Below are 19,890 nucleotides of genomic sequence, written 5' to 3' on the forward strand. Positions count from 1 at the left end.
CGCAGCGCGGGTATATAATGAGCAGCAGGTGCGTTGCATCTTCAGGTTTTCGCTGAGGAGCCGAACCGGATAGGTGGCAGCATCAGCGGGGTACAGCGACTGTGGCGACGGGACGTACGTCTCCGTTCCCTCCTTCAGGGAACGAGGGTTACTTTTGTAACCGAGACGTTCCCATTCAGTCGGTCACGTTCGACGTACGTCGGACAGACCGACGAATAGGAATCCCTACCAAAGCGCCACAGGAGCTGCCCCCTTCCAGCGCTCTGTTGTAAGCCACCTGAACCCCCTTGCCTGAGGATGGTGGGACAGGGCTAACACAGAGAGAGTCGATCACTGCTGTTCCCCAAAACCCATTCAGTGAGACTATTGGATAACGCTGGGAAAGCGTACCCTTCGCTGGGAAAGGAACGCTGCGGAAGCCACATCCTTCCCCGAAGGAGTTATGTGGAGAAGTACATATGGACTAACCCTGTAGGGCTGTGCTACATATGGAAGAGCTGGGGTGACTCCAACCCGATGAAGGGTAGGTTCTCCCAGAGGGAAAGACACGGGCTTCGTTTAGGAGCAACCGTGGAACCAACCATATGGGATCCCCGTAGGGTCACACATATGGAACCCAGCCTAAACCCGGTTCTCAAGGATACAACAGAGTATAGGCCTGGCGCCAGACGCTCCGCCACGTCGGCTGCCGAAGGGATATCGGAGGACTCAACAGGGTCTGCCTTGTAGGGACTCTCTGGAGAAAAGAAGCGCATGTAGCGCAGCAAGCCGACACTAAGCCGGGGCCTCTCCGTGCCTCTGACCTGTGGTGAGAACATGGGAGGAGACCGGCTCGACACGAAGGCTATAGTATCTAGCGAACGTGTTAGGTGTCACCCAGCCCGCAGCTCTACAAATGTCTGTCAGCGAGGCGCCACGAGCCAGCGCCCAGGAGGATGCGACACCTCTCGTGGAGTGAGCATGCAACCTGAGCGGGCAGGGCACGCCCTGAGCTCGGTAAGCCAGGGTGATGGCGTCCACTATCCAGTGGGCCATCCTCTGCTTGGAGACAGCCTTTCCCTTCTGCTGGCCTCCATAACAGACAAGAGCTGGTCTGAGGTCCTGAGGCTTTAAGTTCTGTCTATGTACAGTCGCAAAGCGCGGACTGGACAGAGTAAAGCCAGGGCTGGGTCTGCCTCCTCCGAGGGCAGCGCTTGCAGGCTCACCACCTGGTCCCTGAAGGGAGTGGTAGGAACCTTGGGCACATAGCCAGGCCGGGGTCTTAGTACCACATGGCTATCACCCGGCCCGAACTCCAGGCACGATTCGCCGACCGAAAATGACTGCAGGTCCCCTACCCTCTTGATGGAGGCCAATGCCCCCAGCAGCAAAGTCTTCATAGACAGAATCTTTAAGTCTGCTGACAGCAAAGGCTCAAAGGGAGCAATCTGAAGTGCTCTCAGCACCAGAGTGAGGTCCCAAGAGGGTATGGAGAGGGGACGAGAAGGATTTAACCGTCTCGCCCCCCTAAGGAACCTGATGACCAGGTCGTGCTGACCAACAGATTTGCCATCTAAGTGGTCGTGGTAAGCGGATATAGCAGCAGTATGGACTTTGAGGGTGGAGGGGGGACAGCCTACGCTCAAACCCTACTGCAAGAAGGAAAGCACGACTCTGATCGAGCATCTTCGGGGTCTTCCCGGCTCGAGAAGAGCACCACTCGATGAACAGGTTCCACTTTGAGGCGTAAGCACGTCTCGTAGACAGTGCACGTGCCGAAGTGATGGTGTTAAGTACCTCAGGGGGTAAGTCACCTAGAACCTCCGCATCCCATCCAAGGGACCAGACATGGAGTTTCCAGAGGTCTGGACGCGGGTGCCAAAGAGTGCCCCGTCTCTGAGAAAGAAGGTCTTTCCTCAGAGGGATGGGCCAGGGAGGGGCTGTCGCGAGGAGTGAGAGTTCTGGGAACCAGGTCCAGTTGGGCCAGTAAGGCGCAACTAACAAGACCTGCTCCTCGTCCTCCCTGACTTTGCACAGGGTCTGTGCAAGTAGGCTCACTGGGGGAAACGCATATTTGCGCAGGCCCCGGGGCCAGCTGTGAGCCAGTGCATCTGTCCCGAGTGTCCCCTCGGTCAGAGAGTAAAACAACTGGCAGTGGGAGGTTTCTGGTGAGGCAAACAGGTCTACCTGAGCCTGGGGGTGGAGTCGCCACTCTCCTGGCAGCGCAGCTCGTGATAGCTCGTCGGCCACACGGTTGAGCACACCGGGGACATGAATGGCGCGAAGCGACCTCAGAAGCTTCCGACTCCACAGGAGGAGATGGGGGGCGAGTTGCGACATGCGACGGGAGCGAAGACCACCTTGACGGTTGATGTACGCAACGGTCGCAGTGTCCGTATGGACCAGTACATGCTTGCCCCGTAGCAGGCCTTTGAGGCGGCTCAGAGCAAGGCGTACTGCCAGCAACTCGAGGCAGTTGATGTGCCAATGCAGATGGGGTCCCGTCCAAACCCCTGACACTGCATGCCCGTTGTACGTGGCACCCCGGCCGGTGGCAGAAGCATCTGTGAACACCACAGCATGCCGGGACACCTGTTCTAGGGGCACTCCTGCCCGAAGAAACAAGGGGTCCGACCACGGACTGAAGGTTCGGCGGCACTCCTGAGTGATTGGCACCCGGAATGTGCCGCGCTGCCACGCCCATCTCGGGACTCGGCCGTGAAGCCAGTGCTGAAGCGGTCTCATATGAAGCAGACCGAGCGGTGTTACAGCCGCAGCAGCCGCCATATGCCCCAGGAGCCTCTGAAAGAACTTCAGTGGGACCGCTGTCCTGCCATTGAATGTATTCAGGCAGTTCAACACTGACTGAGCACGTTCCTCTGTGAGGCGTGCTATCTGCTCGACCGAATCCAACTCCATACCGAGAAAAGAGATCCTCTGCACCGGGGCGAGTTTGCTCTTTTCCCAGTTGACCTGAAGCCCCAACTGGCTGAGGTGTCTGAGCACAAAATCCCTGTGTTTGCACAACTGATCCCGGGACTGTGCTAGAATGAGCCAGTCGTCGAGATAGTTGAGAATGCGAACACCCTGTTCTCTCATGGGAACAAGGGCTCCCTCCACGACTTTCGTGAAGACGCGGGGAGACAGGGCCAGCCCGAAGGGTAGGACTCTGTACTGATATGCTCGACCTTCGAACGCGAATCTCAGGAATGGCCTGTGTCGCGGAAGAATTGAAACATGGAAGTACGCGTCCTTCAGGTCAATCGCTGCAAACCAATCTCGGGGACGGATGCACTCGAAAATGCGTTTCTGCGTGAGCATTTTGAATGGTAGCTTGTGGAGGCTCCGATTCAAAACTCGCAGGTCCAAGATCGGTCGTAACCCGCCGCTTTTCTTGGTTACAATGAAGTAGGGGCTGTAGAACCCCGACCTCAAATCGGCTGGAGGGACCGGCTCTATATCGTCCTTCGCCAGTAGGACTGCGATCTCCGCACGCAGGACAGGGGCATCGGCATCTTTCACTGTAGTGAAGAGGACGTCCCTGAACTTGGGGGGGGAAGCCGGGCGAACTGAATCGCAAAGCCGACCCTGATAGTCCGAAGGAGCCAGCGAGACGGACTGGGGAGCGCTAACCCGGCTCGCAGAGACTGTACAAGCAGGACCAAAGGGACCACCGGTGTACCCGCAGCAGGGCAGCGAGGTGGAACACAGGGACGCGGCTCGGGGGGCTCTCTTTGTGAGGCGGCCAAGAGGAACTCAATGGTTTGTCATGGGAAGCTCCCCGATCCGCTACTAACTGAGGAGAACCGCTGGGCTCAGTCCTCGACAGTGTCACCGAAAGGCCACCTCGTAAGATGGGAGCATTGAGAAAGCATTTAGCTTGACAACCTCTCACACCTCACAAGGTAAGCCAGGGGGCACTTCTGGACCACGGAGGTGGACATCGTCTGGCTGAGGGCCTGCACCGTGACTTTGATCACGGTTAGTCAACAAGCGCAGCTCAACCTCAGCACAGAACTACCCTCATGCAAAAAGAGTGCCTTGGCGTCACATGCAGGGTGGGTGTGGTCTGTGTACAGCCACCCCATCCAAGAGGGTAGTGAGAGAGGAAAAACTTATGCAGATTGGCACCTTTGGCATTCCATATTTATGGCACCAATATACCCCCATACTGCCAAGTTTTCCATGCACATCTGGAAGACCCAGGAAAGCATGGCTGTAAACTCTGAATCTGAGTCAGCATAAGCACACACCATTACAGTGGGCAGCGTCACCCTCATTTCCAGAGCATAACAGCACTCTCTCCGATGCTGCAATCGACGTCTGTCCCTCAGCTGGAGCTCTGAATGAAATGCTAGGTTCCCCTATGAAAAGGACCAGCAATCCAATCCAGAAACTGCACAGCTTGCAATGCGCTAGAGAGGGAGGGGCCCTAGGGGGTTGGTTCCCCGAAGGAACCCCTCAACCTCATGTCACCCAAGCCATATCAGCAAAGTAGACCTCTTCTGGTGCACCAGAGAGGGCGCTACAATGGAGATTACGCAAGGGAACCGCGCATCTAGAGCGCCGAGTGAGCGCTGGGTTGCCGTGACAACCCGCGCTGCAGCTCGGCAGCTCGACGGCACACGACACGCAGAGGAGCGAGAGGTTTGCTCTCGCTGATCTCCGCGGTCTCCCAGAGTGTCGGGCAGACCCTCAGCTGTGCTTTTACACACAAGCGGCAGCTGGCCAACAACAGAGGGGACTCAAGCTTCCCGGAGAAAGAAGAGTCACGACCGGCGTGTCGACGTGATCATGTTCTCATATGAAAACATGAACACCCACGAACATCATTTCAGCACGTGCCCAGACATGCGAAACGGTGATCGTGGCCATCAGTGAGGACAGGAACGATCGCATCCGGAAACACAAGTAGGATGTCGTCTTTAAAAAGACGCGAATCTACTTGTGTAAGCTCTTTCAGGGACTTTACTCTTTTAGAAGTGCTGAAGCACGCAGGGGAACGGCCACCGCAACACAGACAGGGATTGTGTGCAGCCTGTCATGTGCTTTCTCTCTCTTTGAAGGCGCTCACTCTTACCAGCCGTAAAAACGGCTTTTCAGCGCTCAAAAGCGCACCGTACCGGCCGTGAGAACAGCCTTCTGACGCTGTCAAACAGCTATTTGCTCAAAAACGGCAAACGAAACAAAAACAGAAAAAGAGAGGACTTCGACCCCGCTGCTGTGCTGTTCGCCCGCACTCGGGAAAAAAAAGAGAAGTTCAACCAAAAAGCTTGACTCGTCTTCTAGCAGACACTCGCTTGCAGAGAACAGGAACAAACACCGTTCGGCTCCGAAGCGAAAAGCTGAAGATGCAACGCACCTGCTGCTCATTATATACCCGCGCTGCGAGGCGAGCAGCTGATGCATATGATTGCATGCCAATGTGCATTGGCTCGTTTTAGTTACACTCGAAGTAGATTGGCCTCTCTAGCGAGATTCCTATTCCTATTCGTCGGTCTGTCCGACGTACGTCGAACGTGACCGACTGAATGGGAACGTAAAATAAAAGGTATACAGTTTCTCTTGCCTTATGTGCTGTTTTTTCTCCTCCATTTCCCTCAAATAAGCAAGCAATAGGCATTGTTGACGATATAAATTATTTGTGACGAGCAGGGCGGGCGAGAGCCGTGAGGGAACGGCGCGAGGCCGGTGACGCGAGTGATAATGAGCGTCACCTGCGAGGCCTGGTCCTCTCTCGTCTTTCATTGTAGTCGCTCCTCCTTTTATGCCTCCGGAGCTCCTCCGTGAGAGACTCGAGGCCGGCACGCCTTGCAGGTGACGCTCATTATCACTCGCGTCACCGGCCTCGCGCCGTTCCCTCACGGCTCTCGCCCGCCCTGCTCGTCACATTATTATACATTAACATAAGCCCCATACGGTCAGCCATGCTTTGTTTACATCTAGCAACCACAATTCCTTGCGCTCAGGCAGTTTGCCGTGACTTTGTCTTTGTCTTCAAAGTCGTGAGTCGTGGTTTGAAGTCGTGACTTACGGGCTCAAAAACCTGCCTGGAACGCAGCATGATTCTTGTTCTAAATATGCCTGACAAGTTTTGTTTTTGCTATATTAACCCCTTTTGTATTTCACCCTTAAACTAATTGCATTAATCATTTATATCCATCTATCGTAAAGCAACTGATGCTAATACAGAACATTTTGTTTCTAATTCTAACTTTATTCTGTTTCTTCATTAAGATAATAACAGATGTCTAGAAAAGTAGTAAAGAACTGTATGAAAAACAGTTAAAAGCATGAATACAGGAATAAATGTACATATTTGTAGTTATCAAATCCCCTCAGTCTGTTGACAGCAATGAAATGAGCTTTAAAGGTCCCGTTTTTCGTGTTTTTTTTGAAGCTTTGATTGTGTTTATAGTGTGCAATATAACATGTGTTCATGTTTCGCGTGTAAAAAAACACAGTATTTTTCACATAATTTACTTATCTGTATACCGCTGTTTCCACTGTCATAAAAACGGGCTGATGACTTCCTTGTTCTATGAAGTCCCTCCTTCAGAAATATGTAACGAATTCTGATTGTACCAGCGGTTCCTGTGTTGTGATTCAACAGCAGCTCAGCGAACCTTGCCCGGAAAGGTCACGCCTCTTATCATAACGTGTGCTGCACATAGTTTTACATGTGGATTATTGTGGTGTTGTGCCGAATGAACACAAAAGACAATAATTCCCGAGAGACTGAACTCTTTAATCTCCACAAGCAGCGACAGAACATGTACAACGTTAGCACTCACTCAGAAGAGTACCTCATACGGAAAACAGCCATATACATAAACATAGTCCCCTCTTGTGGCCATTATGTGCACTGCAGTCCAACATTAACTATTGCAGTTAACTACCACAATTATAATTTTCGGGAACCGAGTTAAACATAAATTGTAACCATTGATCTCTAAGTACATCGTCCCCAAACAAAGGTGATTGGACTGCGGGCGACAAACACACTCTACAAACGCAACTCTTGCTCTTCTCCGTGGGAGCGCAACAAGACCACGCCCCCTTTTTTGTGTATTCCTGTGGGCGGAGGTTAGTCAAAAAACTGTTTTAGTGACGTCATTAAAGAAGGAAGTAGAGGGATGTAGTCCAAACTGGCCGTTCGATGTAGGGGACTTCTGTTAAATAAAATATCTCGCTTGGCATTGAACTTTGAGCTTTAAAATTTTACAGATTTTATTTATACTCTAACAACAACATTACACACTAACTAAAGTTTGAAACATGGGATCACGAAGAACGGGACCTTTAAGTGTCAATTTACAGCAGATCTGAAGACATCAGCATAATAAATGAGGTGAAAACAGGAACTATTGACATGAAATAAAGAGTGTGAGATAATCTGCTGATGATCTGAATGTCTTGTTGAATGAGTGTTGATAGTCTGAGGATCATCAATACTTTATTCTGAGTGTTTGCTGTTAGAAACTGATTATTGGAGTCACGATATGTGAGAAAATCCTATAAACTGCTCTAGTGAAACACAATACTGTTATTTCTCACAATATGACATTAATAATACAAAAACCAACACACACTCACCATCACCAACCACTAAAGATGAATAACTACAGCAATATGATAGATCTGAACTGAAAGTTTGATTTTCTAATAATAAGTACATTGATTGCAGGAGTGAAATTAGATCAGAAGAGACAATGATCACAAAACCTTTCAAAATAAAGAGCAGCACAAAGTAGAGTTAATAATACAGAATCATCTCATATTTAAGATATCAAAGCAGTGATCTGTATTAAATCCAGTATAATCACCAGTATAGGCTACATGTAAATTAGAGAGGAAGAATTAAAGTGTGAACTCAATGTAAATGAAATACACTGAAATGATTTTTCAGAAGTATAAACCAGAATGAGAGTCTGAGGAGTGAAAGGTTTCATCAGATGAACTGCATTAAGTGAAGATTATACAGATTTTTAGCTTAAGCTGATTTAAGTTTTATCTGTTTTGTATCGTTGTGACCAATAAAAAGTGTTTATATTGTCATGACCGCCTCCTGTGAGACTTTCCTTAAACTGAGTCTCAAGGCAGAAGCTCAAGAGAGTCTTCTCCATCATTCCTGAAGATCTTCAGCTGCGGCGGGTGAGAACTTTATGATTGAGGCAGATCTGACTATCCTGACCCTACCTGAATAATCACAGGGTTAAAGCTGAATGATTAAAAGACACGGTGACTGACAGTATATGTGACATTTGAGTGTGTTTTGTAATATTTGTGTTGTATAATCTGCAAATTGATATGAGCTTTGTTCATTTTGAACTTTGACATCACACATTTAAACTCCTCAGGATTGTTTTTGGTGTGTCATATCAGGCTCATCTGTAGAGCATGTGTTGGTATCTCCTGCTTTCACACTCCATCACTGTGAGAAAAGAAGAAACTGTTACATTAACACACAAACATTTCATTTGAACAGACCACACAATTATCTTCTTTTAAATTACATGATTATAAATAAAACATATATATATATATATATATATATATATATATATATATATATATATATATATATATATATATATATATATATATATATATATATATATATATATATATATATATATATATATATATATATATATATATATATATATATATATATAATCACTCTGTGTAAAAGATCTGGTAGAATTACTTCAAATTCTAATTATTATAATGAATGTTATCATAAAATCATACAATGTTTCATAGTTATTTAGAAGTAGTTGATGAAGATGAGTGTCATTAGTGTTTGTTTTTGTATTATTGGTGTCCTATTGTGAGAAATAACAGTATTGTCTTTCATTAGATCAGTTTTATAGTCTTTTCTCATATATCCTGACTCAAATAATCAGTTTCTAACAGCAAACACTCAGAATAAAGTGAGATGATCTGAATGTCTTGTTGAATGAGTGTTGATAGTCTGAGGATCATCAATATTATCAGAGAAACTGCTGAAACACTCTTTATTTCATGTAATTAGTTCCTGTTTTCACCTCATTTAATATGCTGATGTCTTCAGATCTGCTGTAAATTGACACTTAAAGCTCATTTCATTACTCTCAACAGACTCAGAGGATTTGATGGTGTTTATATGTCTGTTTATTTATGTATTCATGTTTTTTTTTTACTACTTTTATAGACATCTGTCATTTATTGAAGAAATAATGTTTGATTTAGAAATAAAAAGTTCTGAATTAGCATCAGTTGCTTTATGATAGATGGATATAAATGATTCATGCAATCAGTTAATGGGTGAAATACAAAAAGGAATATAGCAAAAAAATTATAACTTGTCAAAAAAAGAATAACTTGTCAGTATTAAGAACAAAAATCATTTTCTGACATTCAAACACTGTATTTAAGGATCACAGTGAAGCCCAAAATACTCCTTTATTGTCATTTTAAATCTTTAGACTTTGCCGTCCTTCAAACCACTAGATTTCACTCATTTGCCAGCAAGAAGTTTTTAATAATTTAAAATATAACGAAATTTAGTATGATCTCTTATTCTTTTATATATTTTATTAAGTACAGATCAAAATAGCTGTTATTTCATTTTTATATTAAATATATGTTACACTAAATAATGATGGAACATTAAAACATTTTGTTTTCACAAAAGTTGAAATATTAAAATAGACACTTGCATTTAATTGGTTTTCTATGTAATATCACTTTTGTACATTTAATTTGATCTGGTCTTTAACCCTATAAAAAACAAACACAGTAACTGATGTATTTTTATTATATTATTTTGGGAGATCCAACCAATCTGCGAAAATCCTCCCACAGCAGTCACATCATCAGTGAAGCTCCTCCCACAGCAGTCACATCATCAGTGAAGCTCCTCCCACAGCAGTTCATCAATAAATGCTGGAATATTCCCATCAGACCAGCACTAAAGCATCAGGAAGAGCTGAAATCTGCAAAGTCTGAGTTTATTAAAGAGGACAGAGAGAACATGAGTGATCCAGAACCCTGCGGAATGAAACACACCGAAGATACTTCATCCATTCATGATGCTGAACAACATTCATGTTAGAAAGATCCAAGCACTTCTGCACATTTAGAGAAACCGTAAAACTATGAAATTGTACAAAATGTACTTGTTTGTTTGTTTTCGACAAATGGTCAGTAAATGGAGCTTTGACTGAAAAACTATCATCTTGACTATCAGCATCAGTTCAAACTAAACTTTATTTTAGCTGTTTCATCTTACATTTTGTACATTTGTCAATATGTTTTACAAAATTGTAATTTTTAAAGCAATAAACAGTTAAGACCAAAGTGTATCGAGTAAATTAACTTTCTAGAATGGCTGACAGGGTTGTAAGCATAACTTAAGCTAAATCTGATTTATGGGTAAAGTTGTATTTCTCATAAATTGTAGAAATTATTCAAAGTTATAGAGATTATTCTTCTTATAATAACTTTGGTAACAGGGCTGATGCAGGACTTCTTGTTTGCTGAACTGTGGTATAAAATCAATATTACATTTGCAATGACGCTCACATGCAGTGTTCACATCGTTAATGCATCAGTTACAACATTATGGTATGATAAACATTGCACATCCTATTATGTGAAGTAACTTATATTGGTCACATGTCTTAATTTGATATGAAAACTCTCCGGTCCCCCACATTTATATGTGTTTGAATGAAAGTCAGTAGAATGAAACATGTAGTGGGACCATCACCTTATTGATTATAAAAGTTTTTAATAAAATTATTATCAATCTAAAAGTTGGTGCCAAATTTATGGCAATAACGCATTATATTTAATGTTAAATATTTACATTAGATAACTGTGTTATTGATTAAATGTTTTAATAGTTCTTTACAGAAACATGGGATTTGTCTGTAATGTTTAAAAATAGATCAAGGTAGCTCATTCATGAAAAGTTTAAAATAATTTATAAAAATGCATAAAAAATATGCAAAAACTGTCCTTTCACTTCATATTTCTCACTTTGAAAGATTTTGATGTATTGAAAATGCAATTGAACTCTTTTTCTTTCATTTCAGAGCTGATGGAAGAGAGTGAGGAGAGTGAAGAACTGAGTGAAGTGGAGGAGGAACATCATGTCAAACCTGGAGAAAAACCTTTGAGTTGCTCAAAGACTAAAAAGACATTTTTAAAGAAAAGAGACAAGAAATCTACAACCTGCACTCAGTGTGGAAAGAGTTTCTCAACAAAGCAAAGTCTTGAGTATCACATGAGGATCCACACCGGAGAGAAGCCGTTCACATGTGATCAGTGTGGAAAGAGCTGCACATACAAACAAAATCTTAAGGAACACATGAAGATCCACACCGGAGAAAAGCCACATGCATGTGATCAGTGTGGGAAGAGCTTCTCAATGAAACAACATCTTAAGGATCACATGAGAGTTCATACTGGAGAGAAACCATTCGCATGTGATCAGTGCGGGAACAGCTTCACACGAAAAGCATTTCTTGATCTTCACATGAGAGTTCACACCGGAGAGAAGCCGTTCACGTGTGACCAATGTGGGAAGAGTTTCAATCAATCAGCACATCTTAAGAGACACATGAGGATCCACACCGGAGAGAAGCCGTACGCATGTGATCAATGTGACAAAACATTTTTCGATTCATCAGACCTGAAGAGACACCTGACAGTTCATACGCAGGAGAAGCCACATTCCTGTTCTGTGTGTGGAGCGAGTTTTTCACGGCTGCCATATTAACGTAAACATGAGAAAATACATAGTGTAAAAGATCATATGTGCTTTGAGTGTGGGAAGACTTTTACTACAGCGATCTGTTTAAAACTGCACCAGAGAATTCACACTGGAGAAAAACCTTACATGTGTTCACACTGTGGCAAGAGATTCAATCAGTTAACAAGTTGGAAAACACACAAGAAGATCCACAGTAGAGAGAAGCTGCACACGTGTGATCAGTGTGGAAAGAGTTTCTCTTTTAAAAATCACCTGAAGATACACAAGAAGATCCATGCAGTGGAGAAACCACATCACCACAGTCTGAAATCACGGTGACTAGTTCTTCTTCATGTGCTGAGAAGCAAAGTTAGTTTCCTAACAGCCATGATTACTGAAAGGAAATTTTTCTGACTGCTTGGTATCTGCTTGGAAAGTTTCTCATTATTGTGATATTTTAAGTCATTATTATGAAAAGTTATTTGTGGCTTTCACACCACATGTTCTTATCAAACAATGTCCTCAAGCTTTTTCAACCCAGTTTAAAAATATGCAAGTACTTTCATCTAGTGTTCACAGTATGTATGACATTTATTTACTTTTTCAACCAGAGGTGACTAATTTGCTCATTTTTTTATTCAGACATGCTTCTTGAATTTATAAAATTTGAATAAAGCGTTTATTTCTAACATTTGTATTGTTTTATATAGAAATTAATGCTGTATTATGTATTGTTTAGAAGATAAGATCCTCTTGCTGTTTCCCTTTTTGACATTATTTAATCTCTTGCCATGGAATCACCGTTCAAGATATCCAATATTCGTTCACAATTTAATATCTTCAATATCTAAGCACCATGTTAAAAAAAAAGTTTGGTCTGAATTATATAAATCCTCTAAGAGTAGTTTATTTATTAGATTTTTTTTTTTTTAATCCACATTTAAACCAAAAGAGTCGATGTCTTGCTGGTTGGAGCTAATGACTTTACATTAGAAAGTTGTGCAGCTTGATAAGAACAATATATGTAATGAGTTTGGTGACTGTAGGTAAAACTAACCCACCCCACACCCCCACTTTTGTCAAAAGGTGGCGCTATAGAGGTCCTCCTCCCTTCCTGTTTCTAAAGCTTTGCCCATGTCTACTAGACAGCATCTCTGATGTGTGTCGGGTTTAATGCAATTTTAAGCATGCTAAGAGACTAAACAGCACCCAAAACAAATATTAAAATGTGGCACATTGCCATGGCAACAGTATTTAAGATATCAAAAATCCTTTCACAGGTCTACATCCGCAGTGTCTTGACATTATTCTGATAAATAAGAGAGTGATTTCAAACCATTTTCAACTTCCTTCTGCCAGTTGGTGGCGCTATAACTTATACTCACAATAGTCACATCCATGTGATCGGTCTCCTACAACAAATACATGGATGAAGTTTCATTAAAATCAGTCAATGTACAATGTATCCAGAAAGTATTCACAGCATTTCACTTTTCACACATTTTGTCATGTTACAGCCTAATTCTAAAATAAATTAAATTCATTATTTTCCTCAAAATTCTACAAACAATACCCCATAATGACAAGGTAAAAGAAGTTTGTTTGAAATATTTGCAAATTTATTAAAAATAAAAAAAAAATACATGTACATAAGTATTCATAGCCTTTGCTCAATACTTTCTTGAAGCACCTTTGGCACCAAAGCCTCAAGTCTTTTTGAGTATGATGCTACAAGCTTGGTACACCTATTTTTGAGGCAGTTTCTCCCATTCTTCTTTGTAGGACCTCTCAAGCTCCATCATGTTGGATGGGAAGTGTTGGTGCACAGCCATTTTCAGATCTCCAGAGATGTTCAATCGGGTTCAACTCTGGGCTCTGGCTGGCCTGGAACACTCAAGGACATTCACAGAGTTGTCCCGTAGCCACTCCTTTGTTATCTTGGCTGTGTGCTTAGGGTCGTTGTCCTGTTGAAGATAAACCTGCGCCCAGTCGGAGGTCCAGAGCATTCTGGAGCAGGTTTTCATCAAGGATGTCTCTGTTCTTTGCTACATTCATCTTTCCCTCAATCCTGAATAGTATCCTAGTTCCTGCCGCTGAAAAACATCCCCACAGCATGATCCTGCCACCACCATGCTTCACTGTAGGGATGGGATTGGCCAGGTGATGAGCAGTGCCTGGTTTCCTCCAGACATGACGCTTGCTATGTTCAAACCTCTCTTTACTGAATGTATATCGTAGACCGATGCATTCTTTATGACAACCACTGGTTCTGTAAGACCTGGTGGGGTTGGCCCAGGGCAATAAGGGCACGTTTTCTTTGTGGGCTCAAATATTTTCGGAACCTCACTTGCCTGAAACCTTAATTCCTGTCACAAATTTTTCTTGAATTCTTTTGTTTTGCTAGAGATAGTTCGTCATTACTACCAGTTGGTGCTTCTGCAGTCCTTTTCCAACATCAACAAGTTCAATCTCTTCATCTTCAGAGGGGTCCCCTGACAAATCACCGTCTGCTCTGGAACACTCAAGTATTAAATCTTCTCTTTCTTGGTAGAGCTACTGCATTGCCATACAGATGTGGAGGCATCTGTACTGCTTTTTTGTACTTTTACAAAGGCAATACCAGTGTCCTGCCACTTTGTCAAATGACACTCTTGTCCGTCTAAAGAGGCACCATCTTTCCTTCTTTCCTGTATATATGGAAAAATAAACAAATCTGCTGGAATATCCATGTTTCTCGTAAAAAAAAAAAACGGAAACACAGAGCAGATTCCCTCAACTGATGCTTGTGATTTTCTATACACTCTGTCATTCTCTGGGTGGAAATCAATCCTTTTTCGTGCATCATCTTTAATGATTCTTCTCTCAGAGGCTCAGGAGGAACAAATGGTGGAGCAGAGGAAGCTCTGAGCAAATGCTCACACTCCGCTCCAGGCTCCAAGTTTAGCAAGAGTCATGAAGTCCCGGCACTCTGCTACTTCACAGGCAATTACTCGAGAGGTGGTGCTTTTCTCCACATGTATTGGAACTCTTTGGCCTCTTCTATTTTTTGCTGTGAAAAAGAAACCTTGCTGTACATCAACACAGTACACAGGATCTGATGTCACATGAAACTCCTTTTCATGTCTTCGAAGACTCCCAGCTGCAACACAGAATACTCTGCTCACCGACAGAGGCACTCATTGCATTTTCAGAATCTTTCTTTGGCTCACCTACTAATTAAAATAAATGACATTAACAGTTTCAGACTTAATGAGTTTAATTAGTATAACAATCACTTAATGCACCAGGCTTAATTATTAGCTTTGGTCCAGGTTATATACTGTAGACCAACTCTAAATGCCATATCTGTGACAGCAATCAATAACCAGTTAGAGAATTATGAAAAGTCTGAAAACATTGTGAGGTAGGCTTAAATTATCAACAAAACAAGAATGCAAATATAGATTTAACAAATGCATACTTTTCTTTGGCAGATCTTTGAATGGTGTTACAATGCAACCTGCAAAGCAAGTGTTTTAAGACAATGAGAACATTTTAACTTTGGCAATGGAATGATTAATAATCATGTAATGGCAATTATTTCCTACCATGTTTCTGTAGATGGTCTTCAAATGCATCTCGCCTGTGCAAAATCCGGTCACACTTAAAGCAATGCCAGTGACTTCTTTTCAATTGCTCGATTTTGTCACAAAAGCTAGGCACTGTGAACAGATCTGAAGCACAAAGTGAACAGTGTATAATAAAAACAATTTAATGAATAAAATGTTACAAAACCAACACAAGCTTACCAAAATCCCCATCTTTAAAGTGCACAGAATTTTTAAAATGCCTTTTTTGTAGGTGTTCTTCTGACCCAATCAAAGCCTGTTTACATAGCTGTCCGTTATATCCTTCATTGGCTTTAATTAAACTAATATGGTCTTTGAACGTTTGGGCCTAAGGGGACAAAACAATGTATAAATGCAACACTTACCTACAATTGCGCCAATGTATCCATCTCTTATGCAATTCATACAATTACACAATTACAATTATTATACAAATTACAATTCTTCACCAAAATGGTGGCTTATATATTATAGTGGTATACACAAACAATATACAATATTTTATGATACTTTGAGACTACGTTAAGGCACTAGGCCTACCATCATCAATATTATCACTATATTGCAAATTATACATAAATGTAATAAGCAATGGACTTACCTACATCATATTGACCTGGTTTCACAGACAGGGCTTATACTAAGCTAAGATTAGGCATTCGTTCAATTAGGCCATTTAGGTAGCATAAACGTACTCTAGAAAAGACAACATTATGTGCATCTTGAGACAAAACAATGGCAGTGACATTTTAGGATCTGTCAGGGCAAGTTGCCTTCAGTTAAAACAGCTCAAACATGCATTTTAGTCTAAGACTAGCTTAAGCCTTGTCTTTGAAACCAGGGGAAGAGGTATTCTATTTTCGGCATTGAACCTCAATGTTTAAGATTACATTGGAATGTAATATGCTAATGTAGTGGCACCTGCTGGTGAAGTAGACTAACAGCAGATGGAGATCATGCATTGTCACTCTACTGCTTTTCCTGCAGTTCCTAAATGTGAAATGTTGAATTTACTGACGAATTTGAACCACTGAATTTGTAAAGCGAAATAAAATGGACTGAAAATTGATAGTCGAATTTTATAGGTTGTATTTTTAAACAGAATGTCAATATTCAATATTTTGAAAGTGAAATCTGAAAGGTGTATATAAATTATTGAATTTTTAATAATGAAAATGAGTGTGAAATATTTAATTAAAACATTCACAGCTTAAATATACGACCATGTTGAATTTCAGCCCATAAAAATGCAAGCCTTAAAAATACAATGCATCTAAATGCAAGCACAGCTAATGTAATGCATATTTTTTTCAATTAGTGCAATTCAACAAGCTTTTTATTTCAAAAACATTTGGCATTAATTTACTTCCATAGCTGAAGCCCAAAAACAAGTCTGCATTGCTGAGAGCAGTAATGATGAAGATGAGCAGCCACCTGCCAAAATGTCTAAACTCTTCTCTAATTACCGGAACAAAGCCAGCAAAAAGAAAGATGTAAGCTTGTCTGTCCGAGCAGAGCTAATGCGCTACATTCAGGCATCTTCTAATGAAGATGTTGATTGACTGGAATTTTAAAGAATCCACGATAAAGACTTTCCAAAGCTTAAACAGGTGACATTGAGAGTGTTGGCAGTTCCTGCTTCCAGTGCCCCAGTGGAGAGGGTGTTTAGCCAAGGTGGACTCATTATATGCCCTCATCGCTGAAGGCTAAGTGCAAAAACACTATCAAATTTAATCTTTCTGAAATGTAACCAGTCTGCATAAAACTTTGTCTTTGGACATGAAAAGATCTTCTTTTGTCACAGTAGAAGAAAACAGTACTGTATTGTAAATATTCTAGTGTTATGTATACCTGCATAAAACATTTTACAATGAATTTCTTTGAAAATGTAAATGTTCTGTTTCATTGATTTTATCTTTTGAATCGAAATTCTATGAAAATTTACTGTAGAAGAAAACAGTACCATTTTTGTAATTATTTTAGTGTTATGCATACCTGCATAAAACATGTTGCAATTAATTTCTCTGAAAATTTCTCTGTTCTGTTTCAATGATTCTTTTGAATCGAAATTCTATGAAAATTTAAAATGAAAATTATATGTTTACCATATTCTCATCTCATGAATTTGAAAATATATTTGCATGTCTTATTAGATAATGTAGATCTGCATTTTAAATTACATTAAGTGGATCAGATGTAATAGTTTGAAAGTTGTTTTTGATTGTGTATAAAAATAAAAGTAATGATTTGAGTAAAACCTTGTGTGCTTTATTAGACCATTTTGGAAAAAAAGACATTCTGTAGAAGTAATCAGTTGTAATGGTTTTTAAAATTTATTTAGCCTCATACACTTCTAAAATAGCTAGCTGAATGAATTATTGCTAAACAAAGACTTGAGACTTGACTTGGACATTTGGGACTTGTGAACATCTCTGCAATATACAATACTGTTCAAAATTTGGGGGTCAGTAAGTTTTTTATTCCTTTTTTAAATAGAAATGAATACTTTTATTCAGCAAGGATATTTTAAATTGATATTAAAGATTTGTATTGCTATAAAAGTTTCTATTTTAAACAATTGCAGTGCTTTTTAACTTTTTATTCATCAAAGAATCCTGAAAAAAGAATCACAGCAGCACAACTTTCCAACATTGATAATTGAGTATCAAATCAGCATATTAAGAATGATTTCTGAAGGATCATGTGACACTAAAATAAATAATACATGCATAACAATTGCTGCAATAAAAAATATATTTATTTTACATATTCACTAAATTAGAATTAATTGGATGCGAAAAAAGAGAAATAACTTTTATTTCATGGTATTATGACCAAACTAAATTTTCATATTTATGTTTGTATATGATTTATATCAAATTTATATAAATTTCCCATAAATTCTGGTTAAGGTTCCAAATTGGAATATTTCCAAAATTCCCCAGGTTAAGTTCTTGTGGAAATTATGTCCAAATATAAATTCTTAAATCAAGAAGCATTTACTGGATAAGTAAAATGGGATAATATGTTATGTCCTGTTTTCTGCCGAGGTAAAACCTTAAGTGAGTTTTTGTTTAAAACAAGTTAAATTATCTGTCACTTGGGGTTTTCAAGGTTTGTACTAAGTTGAAAATATCCTCAGTGTAGATGATGAATTAAACAGATGTTGTTTTCACACATAAAGAGCTTTTGTTATGTAGAAGCAGAGCATCTGAAGGTGTCATGATCAGTGATTTACAGCACATCTGATGTGTAAACGACAGGACCTGTACTAATGAAGCAGTGTTAATGGAGTCACATATAAAGTCTTTGTTATGTAGCAGCAGGTAATATGACGGTCATGATCACATGATGCAGTGATTTACAGCACATCATCTCTAATGTGAAAAGTGACCTGTACTAATGATGACTGCAGTTTGATGGAGTCACACATAAACCAGCTCACAAAACATGCTTCTGTCATTTTAAAGTAACATAACTTTGACCAACTATAACTCAAAACACTATTTACAGTCAAAGAAATTGAAAAACATCAAAATATGTGAAATTGAAACACCTGAAAAGCTTTGTGATAAAGTATTTAAGACAACAGTCAAACTATATAATATACATATCTGTGATCAGTGTCAGGTTTGTATGCAAAAACAACATGTTTACAAATGACAAAATGTAAAAAAAAGTAAAATGTTTCAAATATTTTAAATAAAAACATTTATTATATGTGAATGTTACATTATATACAGTATATCAACAATAAATGTACATGTACAGTTCTAAGCGTAATTGAGTACAACCCCTTTTGAAAAGTAACATTTTAAACAATATCTCAAAGAAACTGAACAATGTGTAAGTTATATTATTGACCTTGCTTTCATGTTATAAGTTAAACAGATGTTATATTAAACTTAGTCTTGTCAACAATTGTTTTTGTGTTCACTGAGATATTGTTTAAAATGCTCCTTTTCATTTACGCTGAGCACTGTAAATGTTACATTATACAGGGAGTGCAGAATTATTAGGCAAGTTGATTTTCTGATCATATTTTTTTTCCAAGCACATTTTACCAATTCCAATCCACATCAATCTTAATAACTACTATTAATATTGTTTTTAATCATTTATAAGTGATACATAATTGTTCATGAAGGCTGGAAATGAAAAATGCCCTATATTCAGGTGTGCAGAATTATTAGGCAGGTTTTCTTTTACAGATAAAATGAGCCAAAAAAGAGATTTAACTCAGACTGAAAAGTCAAAAATTATTAAATACTCACGAGAAGGACGCAATACTAATGTAGTACTAGAAATTGCAAAGTTAAAGCATGACCATTGGACAGTGAAATGCTCATTGGGTCAGCGGGGTCATACAAAAACAGCTGGAGAAGAAAAGACACGTTAACTGCAAAAGAATTAAGAATTAAGGTGAAGAATTAAGTGTGAAACCATCAGGAACCCTTTAGTCTCCAGCGCCACCATTTCCCAGTACTGCAACCTACCTGGAGTCTCCAGAAGTGTGAGGTGTCAGGATCTCAGAGACTTAGGTTAGGTGAAGAATCCTAA

At 40.6% G+C, this 19,890-nt stretch overlaps 1 protein-coding gene and 1 pseudogene across 1 annotated transcript; one reads left to right on the forward strand and one right to left on the reverse strand.

Annotated features, from left to right (window-relative positions):
• The window catches only part of LOC137005239 (uncharacterized), a 615,607-nt pseudogene that overhangs the window by 365,818 nt on the left and 229,899 nt on the right, over nt 1-19,890 (reverse strand).
• Nucleotides 11,069-11,749, forward strand: LOC137014324 (gastrula zinc finger protein XlCGF8.2DB-like). Its single transcript, XM_067378590.1, has one exon. It carries the CDS (start codon nt 11,069-11,071, stop codon nt 11,747-11,749), a length of 681 nt encoding a protein of 226 aa, XP_067234691.1.

Source organism: Chanodichthys erythropterus, chromosome 3 (genome assembly GCF_024489055.1).
Source record: "Chanodichthys erythropterus isolate Z2021 chromosome 3, ASM2448905v1, whole genome shotgun sequence".
Taxonomy (NCBI): Eukaryota; Metazoa; Chordata; class Actinopteri; order Cypriniformes; family Xenocyprididae; genus Chanodichthys; species Chanodichthys erythropterus.